Source organism: Gopherus flavomarginatus, chromosome 7 (assembly GCF_025201925.1).
Source record: "Gopherus flavomarginatus isolate rGopFla2 chromosome 7, rGopFla2.mat.asm, whole genome shotgun sequence".
Taxonomy (NCBI): domain Eukaryota; kingdom Metazoa; phylum Chordata; order Testudines; family Testudinidae; genus Gopherus; species Gopherus flavomarginatus.
Window position 1 is genome coordinate 56,623,636 of NC_066623.1, and position 24,974 is coordinate 56,648,609.

Sequence of the window (24,974 nt, forward strand, 5' to 3'; positions counted from 1 at the left end):
GGCATTGTCCATTGGTCTGTGCATGCACCCTCACTCTCCTCTCATGCCTCCAGCCCAGGTGATAAAGAACGGAGCAGACAAAGTGCCTCTCCCGTTTCTTCTCTACGGTGAATCCAAGAATAAGCCAAAGCAGAGGGGAAGAGAGCAGGTAGAATATAGATAGGGATCACGCATCTAGAAGAATCTTCAGTTACAGTAAGGTAACTTTCTCTTCTCCTTCAAGTAATGGCCCCTTTGTGTATTCCACTGTGAGGCCTGGTCTACACTACGCTGTTAAACCGATTTTAACAGCGTTAAATCGATTTAACGCTGCACCCATCCACACTACACTGCTCTTTATATTGATTTAAAGAGCTCTTTAAATCGATTTCTATACTCCTACATAACGAGAGGAGTAACACTAAAATCGATATTACTATATCTGATTAGGGTTAGTGTAGACGCAAATCGACATTATTGGCCTCATTATTTTACAGTAGCTACCCACAGTGCACCGCTCCAGAAATCGACGCTCGCCTCAGACCATGGACACACACCACCGAATTAATGTGCTTAGTGTGGATGCGCACAATCTACTTTATAATATCTGTTTTATAAAATTGGTTTAAGCTAATTTGAATTTATCCTGTAGCGTAGACGTAGCCTCAGTGACTGACAAGCACTACTCAAGAACAGTAACTCCTCACTTAACATTGTCGTTATGTTCCTGAAAAATGTGACTAAGTGAAACGATGTTAAGCAAATCCAATTTCCCCATAAGAATTAATGTAAAGGGGCAGGGGGTTAGGTTTGCCACTGATGTCATTTGTGCTCCTGTACAAGGAGCCCTCACCCCCTGAGGGGGAGGAAGATGCAACAGCTGATAGAGTAAGATAAAGCCTGAGATCCATTTAGAGATCCTCTGAGAGGATCTAGTTTGACCTCAGACTCTTTCGGGTAAGGCTATAAAAAGTCTCAGTGATTTTCTGATTGGCTACGTCCTTTGCAGGGAAAAGGTTAAGGACTGTCGCATTTCAAGGGAGTTAAGTCTACTCTTTGTCATATGCTTCTGGTTCAGGAAAAGACAGGAAAGTGAATTGACTGGATTAGTTGAAACTCTAACTACTTTGGGGGTGAACTTAGGATGTAAACACAATGAAATTATGTCTAGGGAATATAGCATAAGGTGGATCTGCCAACAGTGCTCTCAGCACTCCCCCTCCTGGCTGAGGTGATGGCTACCAGGAATGCAACATTCATCGACAGGCGAGATATGGAACATGCAGCTAGTGGAGGCATAGTAAGCACTAAAAGAACAAGGGTTAAGTCCCACTGAGACGGTTTCCTTACTGGCAGAAAGGTTCTGATTAGACCCTTCCAGAATCTAGTAGTCAGTGGGTGAGCGAAAAATGAGCAATCATGTGAAGGTGAGTGGTATGCACTGACTGCTGCCAGGTGGACCATAAATCTTGACTTTAGTAAAGCTTTTGATACTGTCCCACATGACCTTCTCATAAACAAATTAGGGAAATACAACCTAGATGGAGCTTACTATAAAGTGGGTGCATAACTGGTTGGAAAATCGTTCCCAGAAAGTAATCATCAGTGGTTCACAGTGATGCTGGAAGGGCATAATGAGTGGGGTCCCGCAGGTTTTAGTTCTGGGTCCAGTTCTGTTCAATATCTTCATCAGTGATTTAGATAATGGTATAGAGAGTACCACTTATAAAGTTTGTCGACAACACCAAGCTGGGAGGAGTTGCAAGTGCTGTGGAGGACAGGATTATAACTCAAAATGATCTGGACAAACTGGAAAAAAATGGTCTGAAGTAAATAGTAAATTCAATAAAAACAAAGGCAAAGTACTTCATTTAGGAAGGAACAATCAACTGCACAAGTACAAAATGGGAAATGATTGGCTAAGAAGGAGTATTGGGGAAAGGGATCAGGGTGTGTCATAGCGAACCAAAACTAAATATGAGTCAACAGCGTAACACTATTGCAAAAAAGAGAACATCCTTCCAAGATACATTCACAGGAGTGTTGAAAGCAAGATACGAGAAGTAATTCTTCTGCTCTACTCTGCGCTGATTAGGCCTCAACTGGAGTATTGTGTCCAGTTCTGGGAGCCACATTTCAGGAAAGATGTGGACAAATTGGAGATAGTCCAGAGAAGAGCAACAAAAATTATTAAAAGTCTAGAAAACACGACCCATAAGGGAAGATTGAAAAAATTGGGTCTGTTTAGTCTGGAAAAGAGAAGACAGAGGGGACAAGATAACAGTTTTCAAGTACATAAAGGAGGTTGTTACAAGGAGGAGGGAGAAGAATTGTTCTTAACCTCTGAGGATAGGACAAGAAGCAATGGGCTTAAATTGCAGCAAGGGAGGTTTCAGTTGAACATTAGGAAAAACTTCCCGTCAGGATAGTTAAAGCACTAGAGCACTGGAATAAATTGCCTAGGGAGGTTGTGGAATCTCCATCACTGGAGATTTTTAAGAGCAGGTTAGACAAATATCTGTCAGAAATGATCTAGATAATATTTAGTCCTGCCTTGAGTGCAGGGGGACTGGACTAGATGGCCTCTTGGTCCCTTCCAGTCCTATGATTCTATGATAAAGAGTTAATAGAAAGACTAGCTGTTTTGAGGGAAAGAGGACAGTCCAGAATAAGGGGGGGGGGGGGGGGGGAAGAGATACTCGCAGCTTTTGGGAATATTTTTTTTTCGTGCCCACAAAGAGAAATGCTTCTACTTGGCTAAGTAGCATTTTCTAGTGGAATCTTTGAATGCTTTGCACTGCTAGAGAGCATGAACACAGAGTTGATGCCCATTCAAAATTCAGGCCTTGAGACAGAGTGCTGGGGGGACTGGAATGCTTGATTCCATCTTTTGCCTGGGTTAGCAGACTGGAAAAGACTGAATGTTGACTGGCAACCAAGACAACATTCGCAAGACACTCAGGGACCAAAACTGTGGGGTCAGTTGGGGACAATAAAGATGACTCATATCTTGTACTGACTAATTTTCTTTAAGACAAGGAATGCAAGGTAGAGAATGCAAAATTCAGATGGTCGGTCTGACCACAGAAGGAGAGCATCGTTGAGAATGATGTGCTAGGGCTCCTCTGGAAGAATATATTTTGCACTTTCTCTTCACTGAGAAAAAGAACAGAACAGGAGTACTTGTGGCACCTTAGTACCACAAGTACTCCTGTTCTTTTTGCGGATACAGACTAACACGGCTGCTACTCAAACTCTTCACTGAGAGGTGAAGATGTTCCCATAGAGCAAAATCACTGTTCACTAATGAGTCATGTAACTCCCACTCATAGTTGATAGCAAAGTGTCTGCTGAGGGAGTCAGCCACCACAATTTGATTCCCAAGAAGTTAAGCTGCTGACAGGGTGATTTGATTGTTGATGCACCAGTTGCATAGAGTGACCACTTTCACACACAGGGGAATAGATCTCACTCTGTGCTTTTTGATGTAAAAGACAGTTGTCATATTGTCTGACATTATGAGGATATGGTGACCTTGAATGAATGGTAGAAAGGCTTTGCAAGCCTCTTGGACAGCCCATAATTCCAAAACGTTGATGTGCACTCTGGCTTCTCGGGCTGTCCAAGCACCCTACAACATGCAGCTGTCCATGTGAGCTCCCCAGTCTAAAAGGGAGGCATTTAATGATCATCCGATCTGGTGAGGAGGAAAGGAAGGGAATGTCCATGCATACCTGCTGGGGATTCTTCCACTACAATACAGATTTTATTTTGGTGGAAACAAGTTACTATGATGCTCATGGACTGTTTGGTGGGTACATGGTTTGAAACCATGCTTGCAGGCAATGAAGATATGCTATGCCATTTGTTAGATTCTAAGTACATGAAGCCATACATCCCAGTAGAGAAATTCTTACTGGTGTTCAAGAGTTGCTCATGATCTCATCTATGAGGTCATTCATCACTTGGAACAAATCCATTGGCACATAAGCCTTTGCCATACCTGAACTGAGGGACCCTCTGAATAAGTCAGAAGTCTGTTGGAGTGAGGACAGACTTTTCTGAATTTACAATGACCCCTACGGGAGACAAGAAATGAAGCATTGGCTAAGTCAACTCAGAGGCACCTTGGGAATGAGAAGCCAGTCGTCAAGGTAGGGGAAGTCCCAATGCCTGATATGGGCTGCTGCTACTACTACTAAGACAACCTTGGTAAAGACCCTGAGGATGGTTGTGAGGCCAAAGAGGCGCACTATCGAAAATGGTTGGGGCCCACCATGAATCTGATGGGGTCAATGTCCATGTGAAAGAACCAGTTCTTAATATCGAGAGCTGTAAACTACACATCTTTTTCCAGGGATGAGATTATAAATGCCAGTGTGACCATGCAAAATGTCAGTTTGCAAATAAAGAAGTTAAGAACACAGAGATTGAGAATGGGTCTCCAGCTTCCCTTCTTTCTGGGTACTAGGAAGTATGTGAGTAAAACGCCTTTCCTTGATATGAAGTACTCGCTTTATTGCTCCTTGCAGTAAGAGGGCTTCTGCCTCGTTTGTGAATCTCCTCATGAGATCAACCCCTGAAAAGGTGTGAGGATAGGGTCTTTGGAGGGGTCAGGGATGCAAATTTGATTGCATAGCCAGAATGGATGGCCATTAGTTCCTGTACTTGCCCACTGTTATTGTACTCCAGTTGTGGTAAAAGTGCTACATAACTCCAAAGGGTGTGCGGGAACCAGCAAGTGGTGGCATCACTGGTTTGCAGCAATCCAGCTCCCATCAAAATTATTATTTAGATGAGGGCTGGGTTACTGATGATGATATTGCTACAGAAAGTCAGGGAAAATGGAGCTTCTGAACCCTTTTGCTTCTTATGGGGTGGCTCATAAGGCTACTGGAGGTAAAATTATTGATCCATCAGTCTAGGCTTGTATGACTGCCTGTGGAATTCTCTCTTTGGGACAGGTTTATATATTCCCAGAGAGCAGAAGGCAGCCTTGTAGTCCTTTGTAATGTGCAAGGACTCATCTGTCGTTTGGTTAAAAGGATGAGTTTCATCAAAGGGCAGGTCCCTCCATGGCGTTCTGGACTTCCCTGGGCTACTCTGAAGCATGAAACCGTAATTCATGTCACATCAAAATGGCAGTAGCCACTGCTCTTGAAGATGTATCTACTGCATCTACTCCTGATTGAAGACAACCAACTTGCGTTCCTCAATGAGAGCCTGGAATTGAGCTCTAAACTGTTGCAGAAGTTAGACAACGAGTGCCATGAATTAGGAATAGTTCAGGTGATCATAACTGGCCATCAATGCTTGGAGACTGGGTATTCTGAATTGAAGGCTAGTAGAAGTGACGACTTCCCTTCCCAATAAATCAATCATGTACCATCTCTCTCAAATGAAGTAGATTTACAGTGATCCAGTCTAGATTCCTCCATGGAAGCCTGGACAAAAAAAGAGTTAGGAATACGATTAGAAAGAAAAATTCCACCCCTCTGGCTAGGACAAACTAACGTTTTGCTGCCCTTTAGGGGTAAGGGCATAAGTGGCTGGAGAATGCCAGATTGTTCTATCTGGTTCCAAAATATCTTCAACAACAGGAAGTGGTATTTGGCTGGATCTGGAGGATTGGAGGATGTATAGGAGTTTATGTTGAGGATCCTGAGCTTCCTCAAGGGAAATCTGTAGCTCCTCTGAAACCTTACGTAACAATCCCTGGAACTGCTTACGTCATCAACAGGTACGGAGACAATGAAGTGACTGCTTCACCAGAGATGAGAATGGTCTCGTTGGTACCATCAGCACCACTGGATATGGCTCAATCTTCTTTGGGGTCAAGAGAAAGCTCTGACTGTCCTTTTCAAGGGGAGGTGTGGACAAACTCCAGAGCACTATGTCGACTACAGGATAGTACAGGTGCCATGATCCCCAGCATAGCCAGTAAGTCAGGTCAAAGGGTGGTTGTAGAGGTCCCCATGGCATTCTGAGGCCATTGTTGAGGTGGAGGTTGGTTCCAGAGTGCTCCGGGTCTCTGATGGGGTGGACTCCTCGCATTAGCCCTGAAAGAGCTGAATTAGGCCAGGTGAGCCAAATCTGCTAGTTAATTTATAAGGTGCCACAGGACTCTTTGCTGCTTATAGCCTAAGGCTCCCCTGCTTGAGGTCTAACAGATGTACTGGAGCATGAGCTTTCGTGGGTGAATACCCACTTCACTGGATGCATCCGACGAAGTGGGTATTCACCCACGAAAGGCCATACTCCAATACGTCTGTCACTCTATGAGGTGCCACAGGACTCTGCTGCTTTTACAGATTCAGACTAACATGGCTACCCCTCTGATACTTAGGCTATAAGGACACCACTGATTGGGAACAAGCTCACCTGTGCAGGAAGAGGCAGGGCCTGTATAAAGCCAGGTAACTATCTGCAGACAGGGGGCTGCTGGGAAAAGCTGTAGTCACTCCTTGAGTGGAGTGAGTTGGAGGCTATCACACCCAGAGAAGGAAGAAGCCCAGAGAAACAGTAGCAAGATGTGGAACTGTACAAACTGCGGCTGCTTGTTTAGATCCCTGGGCTGGAACGCAGCGTAGAGGGTGGGCCTGGGTTCCCTTATCAGCCACTGTGAAGTAGCAAGGGCACTGGAGGCACCAACCATACAGCAGGTCTGGAAAAACTGAATTCTCTGGAAGAGGAGGACTTTACTGACCTGGCCAGAGGCCCAAGCCACAGAGAGGAAGCTGCAGACCCAGGAGTGAGTGGGGCAGCAGAGCAAGACAAGATGGGAGAAGAAAACAACATAAGGAGAATGCAAGCAGGCGGAGCTAATCCCCAGGACAGTCTGCAGGGGGCGCTGCACTCAGTGAGTGGACCCCATGACAGGGTCCCTTTTATGGGAAGGCATGCCTCAGAGGAGAAGACTGGTTCATCAGGCGGTTCAGAATCTCCCAAGAAAGGGCCGATTCCAGATCTATTCAGCAGTACAGACAGTTCTGCTGGAGGGAAACCATGACTGGATGATAGATTGGGAGACAGATGCCTCCCACTAGATGCATCTCCCAGTGGAGTCAGGTCCTCCCTTGTGAGGGAAGGACCTGTTGGCAATGCAGACTGGGGATCCAGGAGAGCAAAGATGTCATCAAGTGGAGCATAATGCTTTGCTCTCTCTGGAGCGTGAGGGATTTTGCCTGCCTGAACCAACTGAGCTGGAACAGTTACTATTTGCTCCAGTCAGGCAAGGCAGAACTATTACCCTCAGTGGCTGAGGCGCTTGATGGTGCTTTTGTGTCTGTGCTGTCAGTTCCCAGTGTTTAGGTTTAGTTGATACGAGAGACACCATTGCTCCCAGCACACGGTCTGGTACCGGAGCCCTGGATTTGTGGGTTTTCTTGTCATGACCCCGAGACTTTGGACATGCTAAGTCCTCTCATGGGCTGAGCAGAAAGACTTGCTCAACTTAGGCAGGGTTGTATCTGACTTCTTTGGAGTAGACTTGGAGGATTTGCTTTCATGGTTATGATACTACTCCGTGCCTCCTTGACAAGTCCCTCAACAGAGGATCTGTTTGAGTAGATTCCCTCGTTCCGAAGTCAAACCTCGTGGCAGGAGGTACACTCCTTGCTGAGTCAGGCAGATATATGAGGGAAGAAGAGGGAGGTATTTTGAAGCCTGGAAGTGCAACAGAATATGGAGGAGCAGAAAGGAGAGTTCCCTAGGACAGTGGTTCTATCTAATTATAAAACTTAACTAAAATGATAGAGCAAACGTCTAAACTATTTATAAACTGAAGAATGAAGGAAGACAAAGCTCTTGACACACTGGAGGAACCAATCCAGGCCATGTGGAGACAGAACTGGAGAGGCAGTCAGTCCACTCTGCTCTCTATCTCTTTGTTTGGAGGGTGCATGAGAAGAACAATGAATGCTGTTTTCAAGAACTGACCGACTCCCAACAGTGGAATACACATCAGGACCATCACTCAAAAAAAGGTGGTGTGTTCTCCTTTGATCTTATAAGCCTTAGCCAAGAGAATGTGTCAGACATTTCCCTTTCCCGTGCTTTCACATTTGTACTGGGCTGCAGTAGTTTCTAGAAATGGAGAGGGGTTACAATTTTACATTGCCTGCCCTCCCACAGATATAGGGGCTCCTTGTACTATTAGGGCAGCTACTACTACTGATTTTAAACACAAGCTCTTGTACCTTCCATGGGTTGCTACCAGCCAAACTAGCTAACCCCATATCTATGACTCACCAACACAATTGTTCCCCAGCTCCTAAGCTGCTAGAATTCTATGACTGCTTCTGCTTGCTTGTGCCATCAGTCAACTCATCAGGAAGGTCCTAATATATAGGCACTTAAACCTCTGTTTTTTAGTCATACAGTCTAAATCTTTGTTCATTAAAATAAAAATACTTAAAATCTGTTGTTGATGGAATGCATTTAATAGTAACAAATTCATCTCAACCTCTAATTATGTTTTCATTGCTCAAGATATGAGCACCATAATGCAAGAACAATATACCTACCACTATACAGCAGGGAGAGGAAGAAAACACTGATCCTCTCTCTTTGTTACCTTACACTTCTCCACTTCACATCCTCTCCAAAAAATTATCCTGAATACACTGCTCTATCAAAATCAGACTCTCTGCAAAGCAGCACCATGATCAATGGACCCTGCTAAATATTAGGCAGTTCTGAATACTGCCGGAGGTCAAAGCCTAACTTAACAAGGCTGAACAAATCAATATAATCTATGAAATGACTTTAGTTGGAAACAAAGAGATTTTATTTGTATGTATATTTTGATTAAAGCAGTTAATCTTTCGTACTCAGAAATCTTACTACCATCTCTTCTCTCAAATTTTGAAAGCTAAAAATGAAAGCAATCTACTTTTTATAAATTAATTTCAGCATGCAGTGGAAAAAGATGTCCCAGCTTTGCACGCACAATCCCTGCAACTCTGCTGTTGCCTTATCAGAGGCTGACAGCTCTATCAATATCCCTCCCAGGGTTGTCGAATAAGCATTCTCAGATGGCCAGCCCTCAAGCACGACAGTGCCATTTCGTCATTATATGTCCCACGTGTGATGTGCCATCTCATGATGCATCTATAACATTTCCTGCCTCCCACTTTTCCAAAATACTTCACTTCTACACAACATTCAGTTCAATAAAAGCATGGGATTAATTTGCTTTAAATTCTAAAAACAAATGTACACCTTCTAGAGAGTAGTAATGCTAATGAAAATGAGATGAAAATGGAACTGATTAAAATCAGACATCACTGGAAAGCACTGTGGAAGTCTCCATCACACAGCTCTGCCTATAAGCTACTTTGACCTGCAGCATCCTCCATGTTGTAGTACTGAACCAATATATACACACACAACTCAGTACTGACTTAAAACATCCCATTCTGTTCTGGCCCTAGGCCTCTAGAGCAGAAAATGCTGATTTAATCAAGATGTGTAGAACTGTGGTATGATTTCCAATATGGATAATTGTTTATTAGACCTCTAAACTTAGCCCCTCTTCTCCTTTCTTTCTGACCCAAGTTAAATTTGCACTAAGAGCTTTGGAGCAGACTAGTATATCACCACACTGTGGCACCCAGCTACTCCTTCCAGAATAGCTGTTTTACTTGGGGGGTAGGGGGGAAGAAAGGAGGATCATTATCATAAGCCAAAATCTAGCTGTATTGGTTATTTTTCTTGAATTCCTTGCTATCTGAGACAGCAAAGCCTAAGACCGGAAATTGTTTTCTATTTTTGTTCTACAAAGCACAGCAATCTGCTATTTAACAGAATGACAATTTGCAAGTATGTGGTATACATTCACCCACGCAGGCTTGTATGTACAACAGTCAAGAATGATTCTTAGCAGCTTTCTGAGCCTATGCTTTTAGCCCAATGAAAGAAAATACTTACGCAGAGACAATTTCTTCTCCACTCACAAACTTTGCATAGGAGACTGCCTTGCGATGCCCTTTGAACACCATGATTGGCTGCTTAGTGTTGCGAAGATCATAGTAGTGAACACAGTGATCTAGAGACAAGCAGGGAAGAGAAAGTGCAGAGGCAAAACTTGTTAGGAGGTAATGATATTTGTGATATCGATCTCTTATGTCTAATCAATCAGTTAAAAAAACAAACCAAAAAATACCTGACATATGAGAATGTCACAAACTACTAAAATAGAAGCAGCAAAGAAATGCACTCTAAGGTTTTCCTGACTCTGACCTAGGTGAAGCTTGTTAGCACAGTCTGCACTGGATTTAAATAGGTTGAAGACTCAGTCTGCTGCTGAACTTGGAAGGTGGAAAATATGGCAAGATTTTTCATGTTTATCTAAAATGGACTCTAGCATATTACACTTTTGCTTCCTTTCTCTCCCACCTTCCCTCCAACTTCATTTCAAGAGAGAATTGGCATTTTGGCCAATGAGGGAAAGCAGACAAGATTTTAGCTTCCTTTAAGAACTATTTGAGATGTATTGCAGGGTCATAACCACATAAAAAGGAATCACTACACAAGTAACACTGCATTTTAAAAATGTCTGTGCAGCTAAATCTCAATTCCCAGAAAAGAGCAGGGAAAAACCTAACTGACCCAAACCAAAGAACACACCAAACATTCTCTTCAGTCCAACAAGATCAATCAACTCCTTCCTTCTCCACTTTTCAATTATTTATGCTGATTTTTATTTAACCAACAACTGGTATTATTAAAAAAGGAGGGAATGAAGGGCGGAAGGGGGAGCTATATTTAGGCTGAAACTGAATAAAAAATCCCATTCCCATATAGATGTAATAGATCTAGAGCTCAACTGAAAACTAAAGTTTATTCTCCTAACAAACCACGTCTCCCCACCCCCACCCCCCCAGAATGCCCAAATTGGGGTTTATTACAAAGAGTAAATTTAAATGGGTTTTAATGCCAATAGCTACAGACATTCAGTAAGTTGTGTGTTCACTTGGAATTTCAAGGCAATATTCAGAATCTTAAAAATGATACCCAGTTTGTCTGGAAATCCAAGTGGTTAGAGAAAGAACTGGATTTAAACCTATTAGGTTACGGTTACAAAAACTGCCACTGAACAAGCAAAGGCAGCTTTTTACCTGGCTAAGCACATAAATCATTTGTTTGGGGCTAGAGAGGTGGTTCTGTCAAGTACAGCTTCAGTAAAATGAGAAACATGTCAATTTATACTCAACATCCTCTATGATTCGTTTTCTTTGTATGTCAACATGGAAAGAGTATTTTGGTAAAAGGAGAGGTTTCCCTCTCTCTTTTTCAAACCATGTCCTCTCGTCCATGTATATCGCAAATGCTCAAAAGCAGTCACTTCATGTTATTTCCACCACATAGCTGCTTGACAAGATTCCAGTGTAATTTCTGCTGTACTGAAATTCAATTGTTGCACCCACCATCACTGGCACTCAAAACCATTTGAAAGACTGCCTTCGGCTTTTGGCAGTTCTCTCAAGAACTATTATTTCTACTACAACTGAATATTAGCCCACTATCCATCAAAACCCCAAGTAATTTCTTCAGTTTTAACATTGTAGTCTGCTTCAGAATGAAATGATGCACCAAGCTCCCTCAGTAATGGAGAGGCTTGCAAAGGTGCCTAGGAGAATTAAGTGCTCAAATCCCATTAATGAGATTTGGGGCCTAACTCTTTGGTTCCTTTGAAAAAACCCAGCCTAAATATGGTAAGTGTCCTGTATTCTGGCAAACATGCATGATTTGGCAACCCTGAAACACTGAATTGGCTGCAATTACTTCAACAAGCTGGATGGTTCCAACAAGTCTTTCATTAGGAACTTGTTACTGTATAAGCCATTTAAAAGCTATTTTTATTTGGAATCAACCTCCTCTCCAGCTGGACAGTCATTATCTAAACAGAAGATACCTTCTGAGTGCTCCAGATTTCATACTTCATGTGGCGATAGGGAGAGGCGTGATGACGAAGGAAATGGAATAAGCAGCTGGATTAATGTAGATGGGAGGTTGTGTCCATTTTCACAGATAAGTTGCAAAGTTGCACTTACCTTCTAAACATGGCAATAAACAACCCCAAGCGTGCTGGCATCTGGCTCCAGCACAATGCACCTATCTGTGCTGACAGGACAATCAATCGCTGTCTGCTCAGATCAGTGAAAGTCCAAGGGAAGAGGAAGACCATAGGGTTCTAAAATTAGCCACTTTATTAATAGCTTATTTCAGCAGTGAAAGTATTTGTGCCCAACCAAGGTGGTTTTTTTTTTTTTTTTTTAATGAAACTGAAGTAGCTATTTTAAAGTAGATATATAAAGACTAAAGCTCATTGCATTCATTAAAATCCGAACAGGTGGTCACATTTTACAATTAAAGAGACATTTTTTTAGGCCATATGGACCTTCACAAAACAAGAAAAAATGCCATCTGCTAAGAAAGCAGAGATCTTTAAAACCAAACAAAATGAGAAAAATAAAAATTTCAGATATCCCAGCAGAAGCCTCTCCCTTGCCCTATTCTGAATTGTCCACAACTGGCAAAATTTCTGGCATTCCCCTCTATCTTGGGTTAGACATTAGTGAACTGTCTAGAACACTTCTAATCATAAAAGCCAAGTACAGTGCTAAAAAACACTGAATATTCCCTCTCCATGCACACATCCCTTCCAGAACTCTGTCTGTGTCCCTTAAAACCCCCACCTATAATACCTCAGCTTTCCATACAGCTCTATAAAACACACTTCAATTCTGACCTGCAGCACTAGCTGCTATTTGCCTTTAGTTTTTCCTTGGCCACAAACACTGGAATTCCACAGATTCTCTGTGGAATTTGCCACAATACTGCGATGTGCATAAACACAAAGGTTGTGCTCCAGAACAGCAGACTGACCGACTTACATCAGTTTCAACTTTGAATCCACTTTTCTACAGTCAAAAGCCTTATGCTGAAGGTCACTCAAATGCCAACCTCCTTATCAACTTGCTTATTTCTTACGCAGTCTGATTTGCCTGAGATATACAAATGCTTTACCCTATTCTGGGTTACTATATCAACCATATAATTTTAAGACACTGTAATAATTCCTGTTGACTTGAATGTTACTGGAAGCAGCTCCCATGCTGTTCATTTCTAAAAATGCTTCAAGTTTTTTGAGCCATGTCACACTACACACAACAGTTTTCCTTTAATTGCCTCAGAAGGCAAAAAGATCAACTACAGTTATTGGAAAAGTCCCAGACTCCAGATCGTTGTATTAAATAATGTTTCTTCAAAGTGTTCAAAGATAGCGTAACTCAAAAGGGATAAGACTATGTTTTGGGCTTTGAGGTATAAGTGACAACTAACCAAGAAGTCTCTCTCTCCACCACAAAACTTCTCACCACAAAGTGCATATTTATCAGTAAGTGGTGACCTTAGAAGCAGTTTCTTTTGTAATATGGGTTAGAGAACAATGGGTAATGTATGAGCAGTTTTGTACATTTCCCTGGATTCTGGAACTTTTAGAGTAGTGATACACACAAACTGAAGGCTAGAATAATCAATCTATCCAGCCATCCAGAAACTCTAGGTAATACTCACTTTCCACAACAACTACTTTATCACTTCCACCATTAGCACTTCTAACACAGCATTAGCTAAACATTGAACAATTGCAAGCCTTTCCTCTCAGCCTGCCATTCCTGGAAACATTGGAAGAATTCAAATTACATTCTTTTGAAATTTTTATGCACATTATAAATCCACTTCAAGAAGCAATAAGCAATTGTTTATTTAAATGATTTACAGTTAAGTATCCATTAAGTCAGCAGTTAGAAATATAGGTTGTGTGCTGCTTGGCATGTATGAAGTCAGACAGGTAAAATGTCAAATTCAAGAAAATAGGTTTGTGGAGAGAGACATAGGATAGGATATCAGTTAGTACGCAAATAGCAGAAGTTTGGAGTGGAGCAAAGTTAGCTGTAATTTTCATGTATGGTGGGTCAACAGTATAGCGTTTTAGTTCATGGTTTAGGCAACTGCCTTAATGTGCTTGAAGCATGAAGTAATTGGTCTGTTAGCACCTCTCTGTTCTCAAAGCACACTTTGGACTGTGATTTGCTCCACTCTTGCATATAGTTGCCAATTTCATTCTATGCAAAAACTACATTACGTTTTTAAACTACGGTCTGGATCTACAACGGTAGGGCCATACATGGCTCTGGATTCACAGCACTGAAACAACTGAAGTTTGGTCAGAGACAGAATATAGCTCTTACATGGTAACTTTTAGTTAGCGAAAGTATTGCTGCATTCTGCTTCAAACAGTGGAGTACTACCTATCCGCTCTTTATTTGCTCATTTGCACATTACCCAATTTACACATGACAGCAATTGGGCACCTAAAGATAATTCCAAATAATGTGTGTCAAATTTAAATCTAAGGATTAGCACCCTTTAAGTTTAATGTCATAATTAGGTCAGGGCCTTGGTAATTACCCCAAGTGGGGAAGAATCAGCCCATGGGCTGGCTTACCCTTCTGGTATAAGTTTCATTTGCAACCCACAGTATAGCATCACAATGCCTTTCTTAGCAGATGTTAATATTCTGAATCTCTGCTTTTCTGATTATACTAAGTGGGGCTTTTATTATACCATATGCTCCCTCACCCCACCCTCCCAGTCTGTTGTTTACAGGTAATTAGAATATGTGGATTGGAGGAAAGTGCCCAAAACACATATCTGGCAATCCATCAGCTCAGAGTCCCTTCAGAGGTGACTGGAGGTGGTAGGCTGCATTTTGTTTACGGTAACTGGTGCGCAGGAAAAAAAAAAAAGTGGTCACTGCACAGGAATTTTCTTCAAGATAAGAGGTGGAGGTACTATGGAGTGTCTGGAAAACATTAATCCAGGAGTATTGTATGGTACTAAAACTCAGCTTTATTTATTTGGTACCCAGGCAGGGGAGTCTGATTACTGACCCTTTAAATCTGTCTGTCTGTATAAGGCTCCTCCACTGAATTTCAAGTTTGGACATTGGTTGTCTGGTTTAATTCCAGAGAGAGGTATTATGAAAGTAGCAACCGCTAGAGATATTTGGGGAAGCCTGACCTTTTTTTGGTCTATTGTTGGGTCAGCTGTTTTAAATTATTTCAAATCAGAGGCAAAGGAGACCTAGTCTAAGTGAGTCAGCTCTGCTCCCCACCGGTCATATCATCACGGGAGAGAACAATAATAAAGTCACAAATGTCAGATGTGTAGAAGGCAGGATAAGGGAGTTAACATTTTTGCATTTTCACCCTGTTCTTTTAAGAGGTATTGATTTCACAGGTACCAAGAGAAGTGCTTACTGTTCCAGAGAGGCTGTACGTGTTGAAATCCAATCAAGTATATTTAGACATTTATCTGCAGATACTTAAGTAATTAATGCTACCTTTTTGCTCCCCCAGAATAAATCTGGACATGAGTGCCCAGCACACACACAACTGAGAAACAGAATGCTGAAGTGATACAGTGTATGTCTGAACAAATTTTACTTGGTGATAAAACCAGTGGGTACACAGTCAAGCCACTGACAAATCTGAAGAGTGGAGAAAGCCGAGGTTCTGATTAAACACCACACTGCAGATGCTTCTTGATGGAAAATGGTGGTAATCCCCCCATGGGAAAGCTTGGTCAAATTTAATGGATATTGCTGAACAGGCACAAAATGGTGGACTAGCAGAATTTGAACATCAACACAAGTTGGCAAAAGGCTCATGTTAGTAAGCAGGCCTAGCATGAACGCCATATTGCTTGATAAAAAAGGGAAACTTAAATGCTTACAGGTAACATCCCTGGCTGGAATAAAAATAGCAACAAAATGAGGGGACAGATACAATTTCAGGGCCCTCCGACAGCTTTTTCGAAGCTTCCTCCCTTATGTTACTGACAAGAAAAAGGAATAAGATGACATCATATGCAAGACACCTTTGTCATGATGGAAACCTAAATAGGGGATATGTAAGCAATTAGAGAAGCTGCTTGGACCTCTTTCCCCTGGTAGAAACCAGGACTCTGACCTCCGATGCCCATACAGAGAGAAAGGGAGGACTGGTGCTAGAAAAGATGCCTTCCTAGGTCATCTAGGGCCCTTAATTAACTTGGTGAGTCCTACGACCTGGATCTCCTTACAGGGATGATCCTTCTCCTTACTTTGTCGCATTCCCTTTCCTCCCTGCTGCTACTACCTCCTCCGGCCCCTTCGGCTTCTCCGCGCGAGCAGACTGCACAGTGAGGGTCTAATAGGAGGCAAGTCTCAGTGACTGTCGGTGGGTTTGGAACATTGGATTCATTGCTCAAACCACAAGCTTCCTCTTGCGCTCTAACTGTCCCTTGTGAACCCTGCTGGTGCACTTCAGGTACCTACAACATTGGTACATACTTAATACCTACAATTTTAAGGAGATCATCTGAACTGGTATGAGGTTGCAATTCAGGAGACTGAAGAACTGCAAAGAAAAGTAATGTGAGAATCCACTGAGAAAGACGACATAGTTAAGCCAATTTACCATCACCAATATCAACATGTTCCTTGAGAGCAGAGAGTTTCGAGCATTGTAGCAAAGGTAATTAAAGCTGCGTTCAATGTAGTTGGAAAGCAAAGGGCTGTTTAACATTGATAGTATTAAACAGAACACTTATACTGATGAGGAAGAACAGAGTCAACTTTTTAAACAAATACCATGCTATTTTCCCCCTTGCAACATGACAATAGAGAGAACAGAGATAAAACTACATCACACCAGTGTCTGTAAGAATATAATTACTAGGAGCCACCAATGGCATTGGGAGAGCTCAGATATGCATCTTTCATTTCTCCAAGCCCTGCCTTCTCTTTATGACAACAGTACAAGAAATTTTACTCTAGTATAGCCATCTTCATTACATGCATCACTTAATGTTTATGAAAGCACATTAATATCCAAGCTGCCTTCACCTGTACTAGGAGAAACAGTCAGAAATACAAGAACTTGTTTTCTGCAACTAAAAACAGAAAACTTATTTATCTGTTGTATTTCACTTCTATTTTTACACTGAGTTTTGTCACTTTGTATGAAGACAGTGTTCCTGTGAATAACCATTTTCTTTCACCTTATGGGACTCTTAGCAATCTTTTCTTGAAGTAAAACCCTAGTGATTCAGCAGTGAACTGGAACAATGTTCTTGTTCTTTATTTCACGAGTGCATCTGTATAGTGGGCTCACTGTGCCTTATCTATATATTGACCAGTTTCAGAAACATCAAACCCATAGTCCAATGAGCTCTTAAGTACTGTTTTGGAGTGGTTGCCCCACCTGCTTAACAACAGTTACCTAATAAGGGGCAGTGAAGTGAGATAATGCAACCAATGCAAGTTTTCCCTGCAGGCTGACTCTCCCAGGTGCTGTGCTGGTATCTGACAGCCCAAAGTCCACATAAGAGATGCGTAACTCAAGGTTTCTTTGGATTTATTTTCCCTGTTGCCAAGGTCTGGAAATGTAACAACTGAGGAAACCATAGAATTGCCTGAGTTTTTAATATGATTGAGTTACATTAAGTAAGTCTGGCCACTGAATTCTTGGCAGTGCCATCAGCGCTAACAACTGGTACACTGCTCCTGAGAAGCTCACGACCAGGAGAGCAGGGTGTCATAGCCTAGCAGTTTTTTTCTTTGACAGAACACTGTGGGGATAACAGCACAGCACTTGCCTGCACCACATGCCTTGTTTCATTCAGTGGTTTTCGTTTCTTTCACTAGCACCAAATTCACTGCATTTTTTTAAGTGTGGCTCAACATTAGCATTTCATTAGATAGCTGTATCTCCCTTTCCTGAGTAGATAAAGGGAACAGCAGCCTTGATGGGAACTGCCAGACTGGTTTTTAACCTTCGCATTCGATAGGCTCCCTATGGCTTGAGGTTACAGATGACATTCATCAGGCTATGGATAATGGTCTTTGCCCACTGGGGACACTTTTTATTGACTTTGTCTAAAGCTTTTGACACAGCAGCCCATAAAATCTCCACTAAATAACTTGCCTCATATTAAGAGGGAAAGAGAGATATACAGCATTAGAAATCTTAATCTGCTGGGGCAAGGGCTCAGATGGGGAGGGGAAGAAATGTAGGGTTTTTTTCTGGAATTCTTGTGAATCTTTGACCTTTTTGACTCTAAAGAGCTGAATCTGCAGAAGATTCTCACATAAAAAGGTAACTTAAAGATTGGTTTCTTGTCAGATAGACAGTCAGGCTGTCTGGAGTGGCTCACAAACATGGGTGCAAACCTAAGGGCAGATTGTTACAAACTAGGGCACAAACCCCAAACTAGTTTCATGTTCTATAATTAGATTTCACCAACCAAGTATCAAGTATGAACTCTTCAAGTACTGTAATGGTCTTAACATGGAGTCTTAAGACAGTCCCCTTTGGGCACTCTGGTCTATCTTGCCGTGCATGCAAGTCTGCTTTTGTGACAGATGGTCCCTTATACCAAAAAAATCACAATATTCAGGTTACTACCAGTCCAACAGGACCAATCACTTACCCCAGGTTAACTGTAGGTTAGATATCTTGCCAAAGACCATGCTTGCAGTCAATTCTGTAAAACTAACTAAAGAATAACTATGAAAAAGAAATGAGTTATTTACAAAGGTTAAAGCAGATAAATATACACACACAAATGGGTTACGGATTTAGGTTCCAAAAGCAGTAGTTGCTACATATGCACACTTTGTATGTTCTTTAGGGCTAACCAAAACTCAGCAGTTTTGGGATCCCTTGCTTATGCTTAGACATATTGCCCTCTCTGAATTCTAAACAGCATAGTGATAATTTTTCTTGACAGAGTGGTTGAGCCTGTACTTGGTTAATTAGGTCTACCATAGCCTTGAATATCTCCTGTGGTAGATATACTGTGGCTGATGTGGAATCTATACAGCCCCCATGAACTCTATTCTCTGGTTTGGGTAAAGTGATTACTTTTTTCTTTGTTGATCCTGAGACTTAGCATGGTGAAGAGACATAGGATTAGGTGAATGGAATTGTTTACCTGCAGCATTGATCTTTTTCAAGATGAGTCAGTCATCAAAGTTCGATTCTTGGATCCCTTGTCATCTTATATGAGCTGCTAAATATCAAGAACTCATGAGAGGGGTCCCTGAAGGGAGGGGAAGGGAGCTGAGAAAAGCTACGCGTCGTTTTACTAGGTGCCAGGGGGCATAACCTAGGTCTGCATTCACTGTGGGAACAATGTTTTCCTACCCTCTCGGGCTGGGCAGAAGAGGACTTAGCTTCTCTTCTGTTCTCAGCTGATGAAGGTTTTAGTCACTTAAAAGTCAGCAGCAGCTCATGGGAGCATTCGCTGAGAAAGTCTATTCAGGCCTGATAGGCCCTTTCCACAGATAACAAGGAAGTTCTCATTGAGCTCCCCAGGACGAAGTTTAAGACAAGCTTCGTTCTATCTGTACCCTCTTGAAGATGCAGCAACTAACAGAGATTTGCCTCTCTCAAAGGCAAAAGAGGCACCATCATTAAGTGGAACAGCTGCATAATAGATGGGTCAGCTTTTGAATCCCAGGGACTTGTTTTAGGGTGCAGTAAATCCCAGTACCAGGGAAGTCACTAACAAATAAGAGGTTTTTTTTTTAATATCTAGCCAACTGCAGGTGGGGGGGGGGGAAGGGAAAAGGAGAAATGACGATTTACTACCCACACACACACACACACACACAATGGTATCAAAACCGCACAGTGCACAAAAAGAAACTACAAGGCTCCATTTCTCAGTCATGGAGGGTAAGACGAAACCAAGGGATGGTTTTGCCCACTCTATCTTTTACGTCCTTGGAGAGGGAGGCACAAGGGCATCTACTGTGCAGGTATGGCCCCAATGTACAAGCTCACGTACAAGAAAAAAATGTTACCAAGATAATACACATTTATGTAAGGTAAAACAATTGAAGACAGTCTGCAATGTATGGTAATTAGATTCTATCAAAGCATATACGAGGAGGCAGATTTACAGTTGCATATGTAACCTTAGTTTTGACATTTCCTGATATTTGGCTGCCTAACCATGTAACTTTCAGAAAAATGTTCTCAAGGCAGCTTTTAGTGTGGGATTCTAGTAGAATTCTTACTATGCTTAAGTGCTCAGATGATGATAAAATCCTCTATAAAATATAGATATAATCTGTAGTTTACTAACTCCAGCATCAGAATATTGCACAGTCAGGGGCCTCAGGCTTTACTAGCTCTGCGCTAAGCTTCAGTGAAATGCAGCAAATGGTACACATTAAGAATGCCTAAATGGGTACTGCACCTGAATAAGGAACTGGAGGAGTTAACTTGAGTCTAAGCAGCAGCCTATACAGCATAGTATTATGATACTAAATATATGATATGTTGAAGCATTAAAGAAGGTGCCATTCCATCAAGCAATTCCGTTGAGTAAATTGCTGGAAGACTCCCAAATGAAACTGCTGCCTTGGGAACTCCTAAAGTGGGAAAGCATTCTTCTCTCTAAGGGATACAGCAATAGATGATAGTGACAGCAATTTGGAAAAGATTAATCTGAACTTGCCTTTTCTATTTTTGAATTACAAGGTTCATTTCAATTTTAATTTGAATAATTCTGTGACACTGACAAAATGACTTCAACTAAGTTGTAAGAAAATGTGCAGGAAAAGAGTATTTAAGCAAAACAATTAACATCAATTTCTGCTAGTGACAGATTTATCCTTTGCTCTGGATAATCAAATGAAGCTTTTCAAACTGATTTTATCATTTCACACACTACCGACGAGCAGCCACATCTGGGATGAAATCTAGCAACTGTTTAACATTTCTCCAAACGGTTATGCAATAGTTGTGTGTAAACCCTTTACACTTAAGGATCTGTCCCATTGTGCATTTTAATTTGGATAGTCTAATTACCTTCTCCAAACCCAATGATTAACTCTGTGAAGTTCAAAAGCTTGTTCCTTCCACCAACCGAAATTCGTCCAATAAAAAGGTATTACCTCACCTATCTTGTCTTATATCCTGGGAACAACACAGATATAACACTGTAAACACAACAGTTAGGAGAAATAAACACTTTATCCAGCTGAAATGAGTGTGTGGGTTGTGTTTTTTTTTAAACTAGGAGGAACATAATTACGCAAACTTTTAACTACTCTTCTGAAGAGTTCTTAAGGATCTAATGATCACAAGAGGTGACCACCTTCAACGTGAAAAACTGATTTGGTACTGACCAAGGTAAGATTAATCTTCCACATCATCAATGCTATTTCCTACACCATTTGGGTTTCTCCTTGGTGGTCTTCATTTCAAGTGCTGGCTACAAATGAACCAGCTTTGCTATAAGTACAAGATAGTACAGTTTGGCTGCAACTCCTGGTTTATAATTTAGTACCATGGATTCTGACACTATTGATGCCACAAAAAAGATTTTCAGCAAGTGCCTGTCAAGGCAGCAGTAGCTGCAAAATGGCAGTTGAAAGTAAGTAGAAACTTAATAAAGTACATTCTACAATTTATATGAGGGGAGGACAACTAAATATTGAAACTTTCAGAACACTGTGCTAAGAAAAATGGACCCAGTTTACTTTTAAGAGTAAGCAATATGTTAAAATATTCAAGGCAGATTTAAGTGAAACCACACACTTTCAGAAAAATACAGATTTCCCTCAAGCCAACAGAATCTGGACTCTCAGTATCCTTCAAGGAATGGGTGAAGAAACAATGAGGATTCCTTCAATGAAAATAAGAACAAATGTGGTACTAGGGTTTCATCTGTTGGCTGTTTGATCACCTCAGTGGAATGAGTTAGTTTTGGTTTCCAAGAGGACAAGAGTCCATTTACATAACCCACCACCAAAACTGGTAAGCTTGTTGGTGGTTTCAGAGACTAAGGACTGGGTGCAGAAACTGAACACCCCAAAAGAACAACCCCTACAGGTCAATACTGATGTACAGTGATGGGAAATCTCTGTACATCCCCATCCATATCTATTCTGCAGATGAAGAGTTCAGTCTACAAATGTCACCAGTTTGAGATTTTCCAAGAGCACTGAGGAAGATACTTTCAGACACAAAAGTGAGCTCAGTGCTTAACTGTCCTTTGTGCCTTTGAAAAATCTCTCCATAAATTCACAGAAAAAGGTGACTCACACCTCAACTCCAATCTATCAGCCTACTCCCACCTCAAACTTACCATGTGTTTGCTCACAATAGATGCTTTGGGAATCAATTTCGGTTTTCAATATAGCTAAGTACTTACCAGTGAGAGCCTATTAAGGTAAGAACTTGCTTTAACTGAAAAGCCTTCACATTCACTTCGAAAAATCCCAATCTATCTTCTGGGTCATTAATATCACATTGCTCCTCCATTAATAGCAGGAAGTGACACAAAGCAGTCGAAGCACACAAATCTAAAGCAGCCTGAAAGACTGGTTTTACAACATGACATTAGAAAAGTCAGTGCTCCACTTATTGTAGTAATCAATATTCTACTGGATATGGATGGTCCAAGTAGTGGTCTGTCCTGGACATACGGTGTATTATCAGCTTCATTCAAGGCTGCTGAAGCAGCCAGATGTGGTCCTGAACTGGAAGTGCATCAGGACTTTTTGTTTACAGGATGGAGGTCTTCAGGAAGAGATGGGAGAATACTTGTAATGAAAACAAAGCTACTGGCATAGCAAAGTGTGTCTTGCATGTTCTAACATGAGCCATTATCATTGGCCTGGCATCCTGCATCTTCAGTTATACGTCACCACCACTGGATAAGAGTTCATTTGATTCATACATTTAAGAATTTACGGCTATATTATTCAAAGTCTGCAAGTATCCTGAATTTCTGTGATACTGAAGACTGTTGACTGCGTTCTGTTCCCTGCAGAGGCCTTCCATACTGTGACAGGCCCTCCTACCCTGAACGTTAGTCACTAAAGTACTCTTCTAGTCCTAGCTCATCTGTTCAGTTCAGCACAACAGCAACCTGACAAATATGAACAAGCAAATAAAAGCCTGATAAGGTGAAGTTGCTTGAGTTTAGAAAAATCAAGATGTTCTGAAGGCATTTCAAGCATGTACGTTTTCAGAGTACCACACAGCTTACAACAATTTTATTGTATTTGGGAAAGCTCAATTTTAAAAGTGTCTCTCTCTAGGTACGAGGCAGATGCCACAATCTCTAATATGCAGTTACTAGAGAATCCCAGTGATTCGTTTCCTCCTACTTTTGTTCTCTAAGAAACTGGTCTCTGGATTATGGGGCCCTCTAAAGACCCTAAAAGAGAGGACTGGCTACCTGACACCTCTTAAAAACCTAAAGGGGGAGATAATGATCTTGCAAAGTGATAATGCAAAGTGGGAGATCTGGGTTCAAATCTTGGCTCTGCTACAACCTAGGGAAAGCAGCAAAGAATCCTGTGGCACCTTATAGACTAACAGACATCTGTTAGTCTATAAGGTGCCACAGGATTCTTTGCTGCTTTTACAGATCCAGACTAACACGGCTACCCCTCTGATACTTGACAACCTAGGGAAAGTCGCTTCATCTTTTTGTGCCTTGGTTGCTCATCTCTAAAATGGAATAACACTTTCCTACCTCACAGGGATGCTGCAAGTATGAATTCAATGTTCTGAGGTGCTCAGATACTATGGTGACCACAGAGTAGATATGTAGAGAATGGACAACAGACAGACAGCCCTCTTCCCCCAGAAAACATAGAAAGGGAGGGAAGCACCTTTCCACAAGAGGAAAAAGGGAGGGAAGCACCTTTCCACAAGAGGAAAAAGGGTTCTTAGTTTAAGCTCATGTATGACCCTATGAACAGGCAGATGCTGGTATGCTACCAACTCTTTCATATGGACTCTGAAGAGTTACATTTGTGCATCTTGCATTAAGAACATCCTGGATTTAAATAGCTCTACTATGGATTTAGACTCGATTTCCTCAGAAAGCAATCTTGCACATGATACAGTGGGGGCAAAAAAACCATGGATTTGATAAACATGCAGGATAACAAAATTCACTTTTAATATCATCCCACTTGGACAACTATAGCATAAACCAATTCTTCATGCCTGGTAATAGGTACAAAAAATGCTGTGAAAATGCTGCTTTGGAAATTTTTGACTAGAGGCACTAAAAAGAGTTAAATACAAACATTCCTTCTCCTGTGCCATTTCACCATATAACTGAATGAGAGAAGGAGCAGAACGCAGCAGTTTAAGATGCAAGAGTGGTAGCAGGTTTTTCTGTTTTTGTTTTTAAAGGCCCTGCTGTGTATTCAGAATAAGTGAGAAGGGAGACCGGGGTGCAGGGAAAGGGGCTGAGATAATGCAGGATGGATTATTGATTTTTTGTAGGAAAGGGAGTCCTCGCTGGACCGCAATGCTAAGAAACCTGTTTTCTACATGTTGTGCAAAATCCTATCTGTTGTAATGGAGACTTTAAAGCAAAGGTTCTTCCTGGGAAGTGTTCAAGTCTAGTATCATTGTGAGATGAGAGGAATGGAGTAGGAGGAGAAGAAAGGGCAAGAATCTACAAATGGATAAGACAAAAAGGTGAGAGACCGGTTAGTGCTATGGCTACAGTCTGTGATGCTTACTGGTAGGCTGTTGGTGGGCTGAGACCACTACCGATCATGCTGACCAAGAACTGTGATTGTTTCCTTGTAATCTCATTCACCTGTATCTATGTGTTATCTAATCTTAGATTGTAAACCTATTCCTCCAAACAGCTGTCTTTGTTCTGTATTTGTAAAGCACCCAGCACAATGGGATTGTGGTTCATGGCTAAGACTCTTAGGCACAAGGGTAATACAAATACATAAGAGTGCCAACAGGAGACCATTCTAGTGTCAAGAGCTAGGAATCAGAATTTTGATGGCTTGATCTCTATCCTACATATGGGAAATAAAGGGTCAATGGTAGCTGTTAACAGCATTACAGCACTATTTTATTCTCACCATGCTATCAGCTATA

At 41.6% G+C, this 24,974-nt stretch overlaps 1 protein-coding gene across 4 annotated transcripts in view; it reads right to left on the reverse strand.

Moving 5' to 3' along the window:
* Window positions 1-24,974, reverse strand: part of COP1 (COP1 E3 ubiquitin ligase) — a 200,083-nt gene that overhangs the window by 53,936 nt on the left and 121,173 nt on the right. For all 4 annotated transcript variants that reach the window (XM_050963165.1, XM_050963166.1, XM_050963164.1 and 1 more), the window contains exon 16: window positions 9,910-10,027. In XM_050963165.1, coding sequence (XP_050819122.1) covers window positions 9,910-10,027 — 118 coding nt within the window. The remainder of the gene's footprint in view (window positions 1-9,909; window positions 10,028-24,974) is intronic.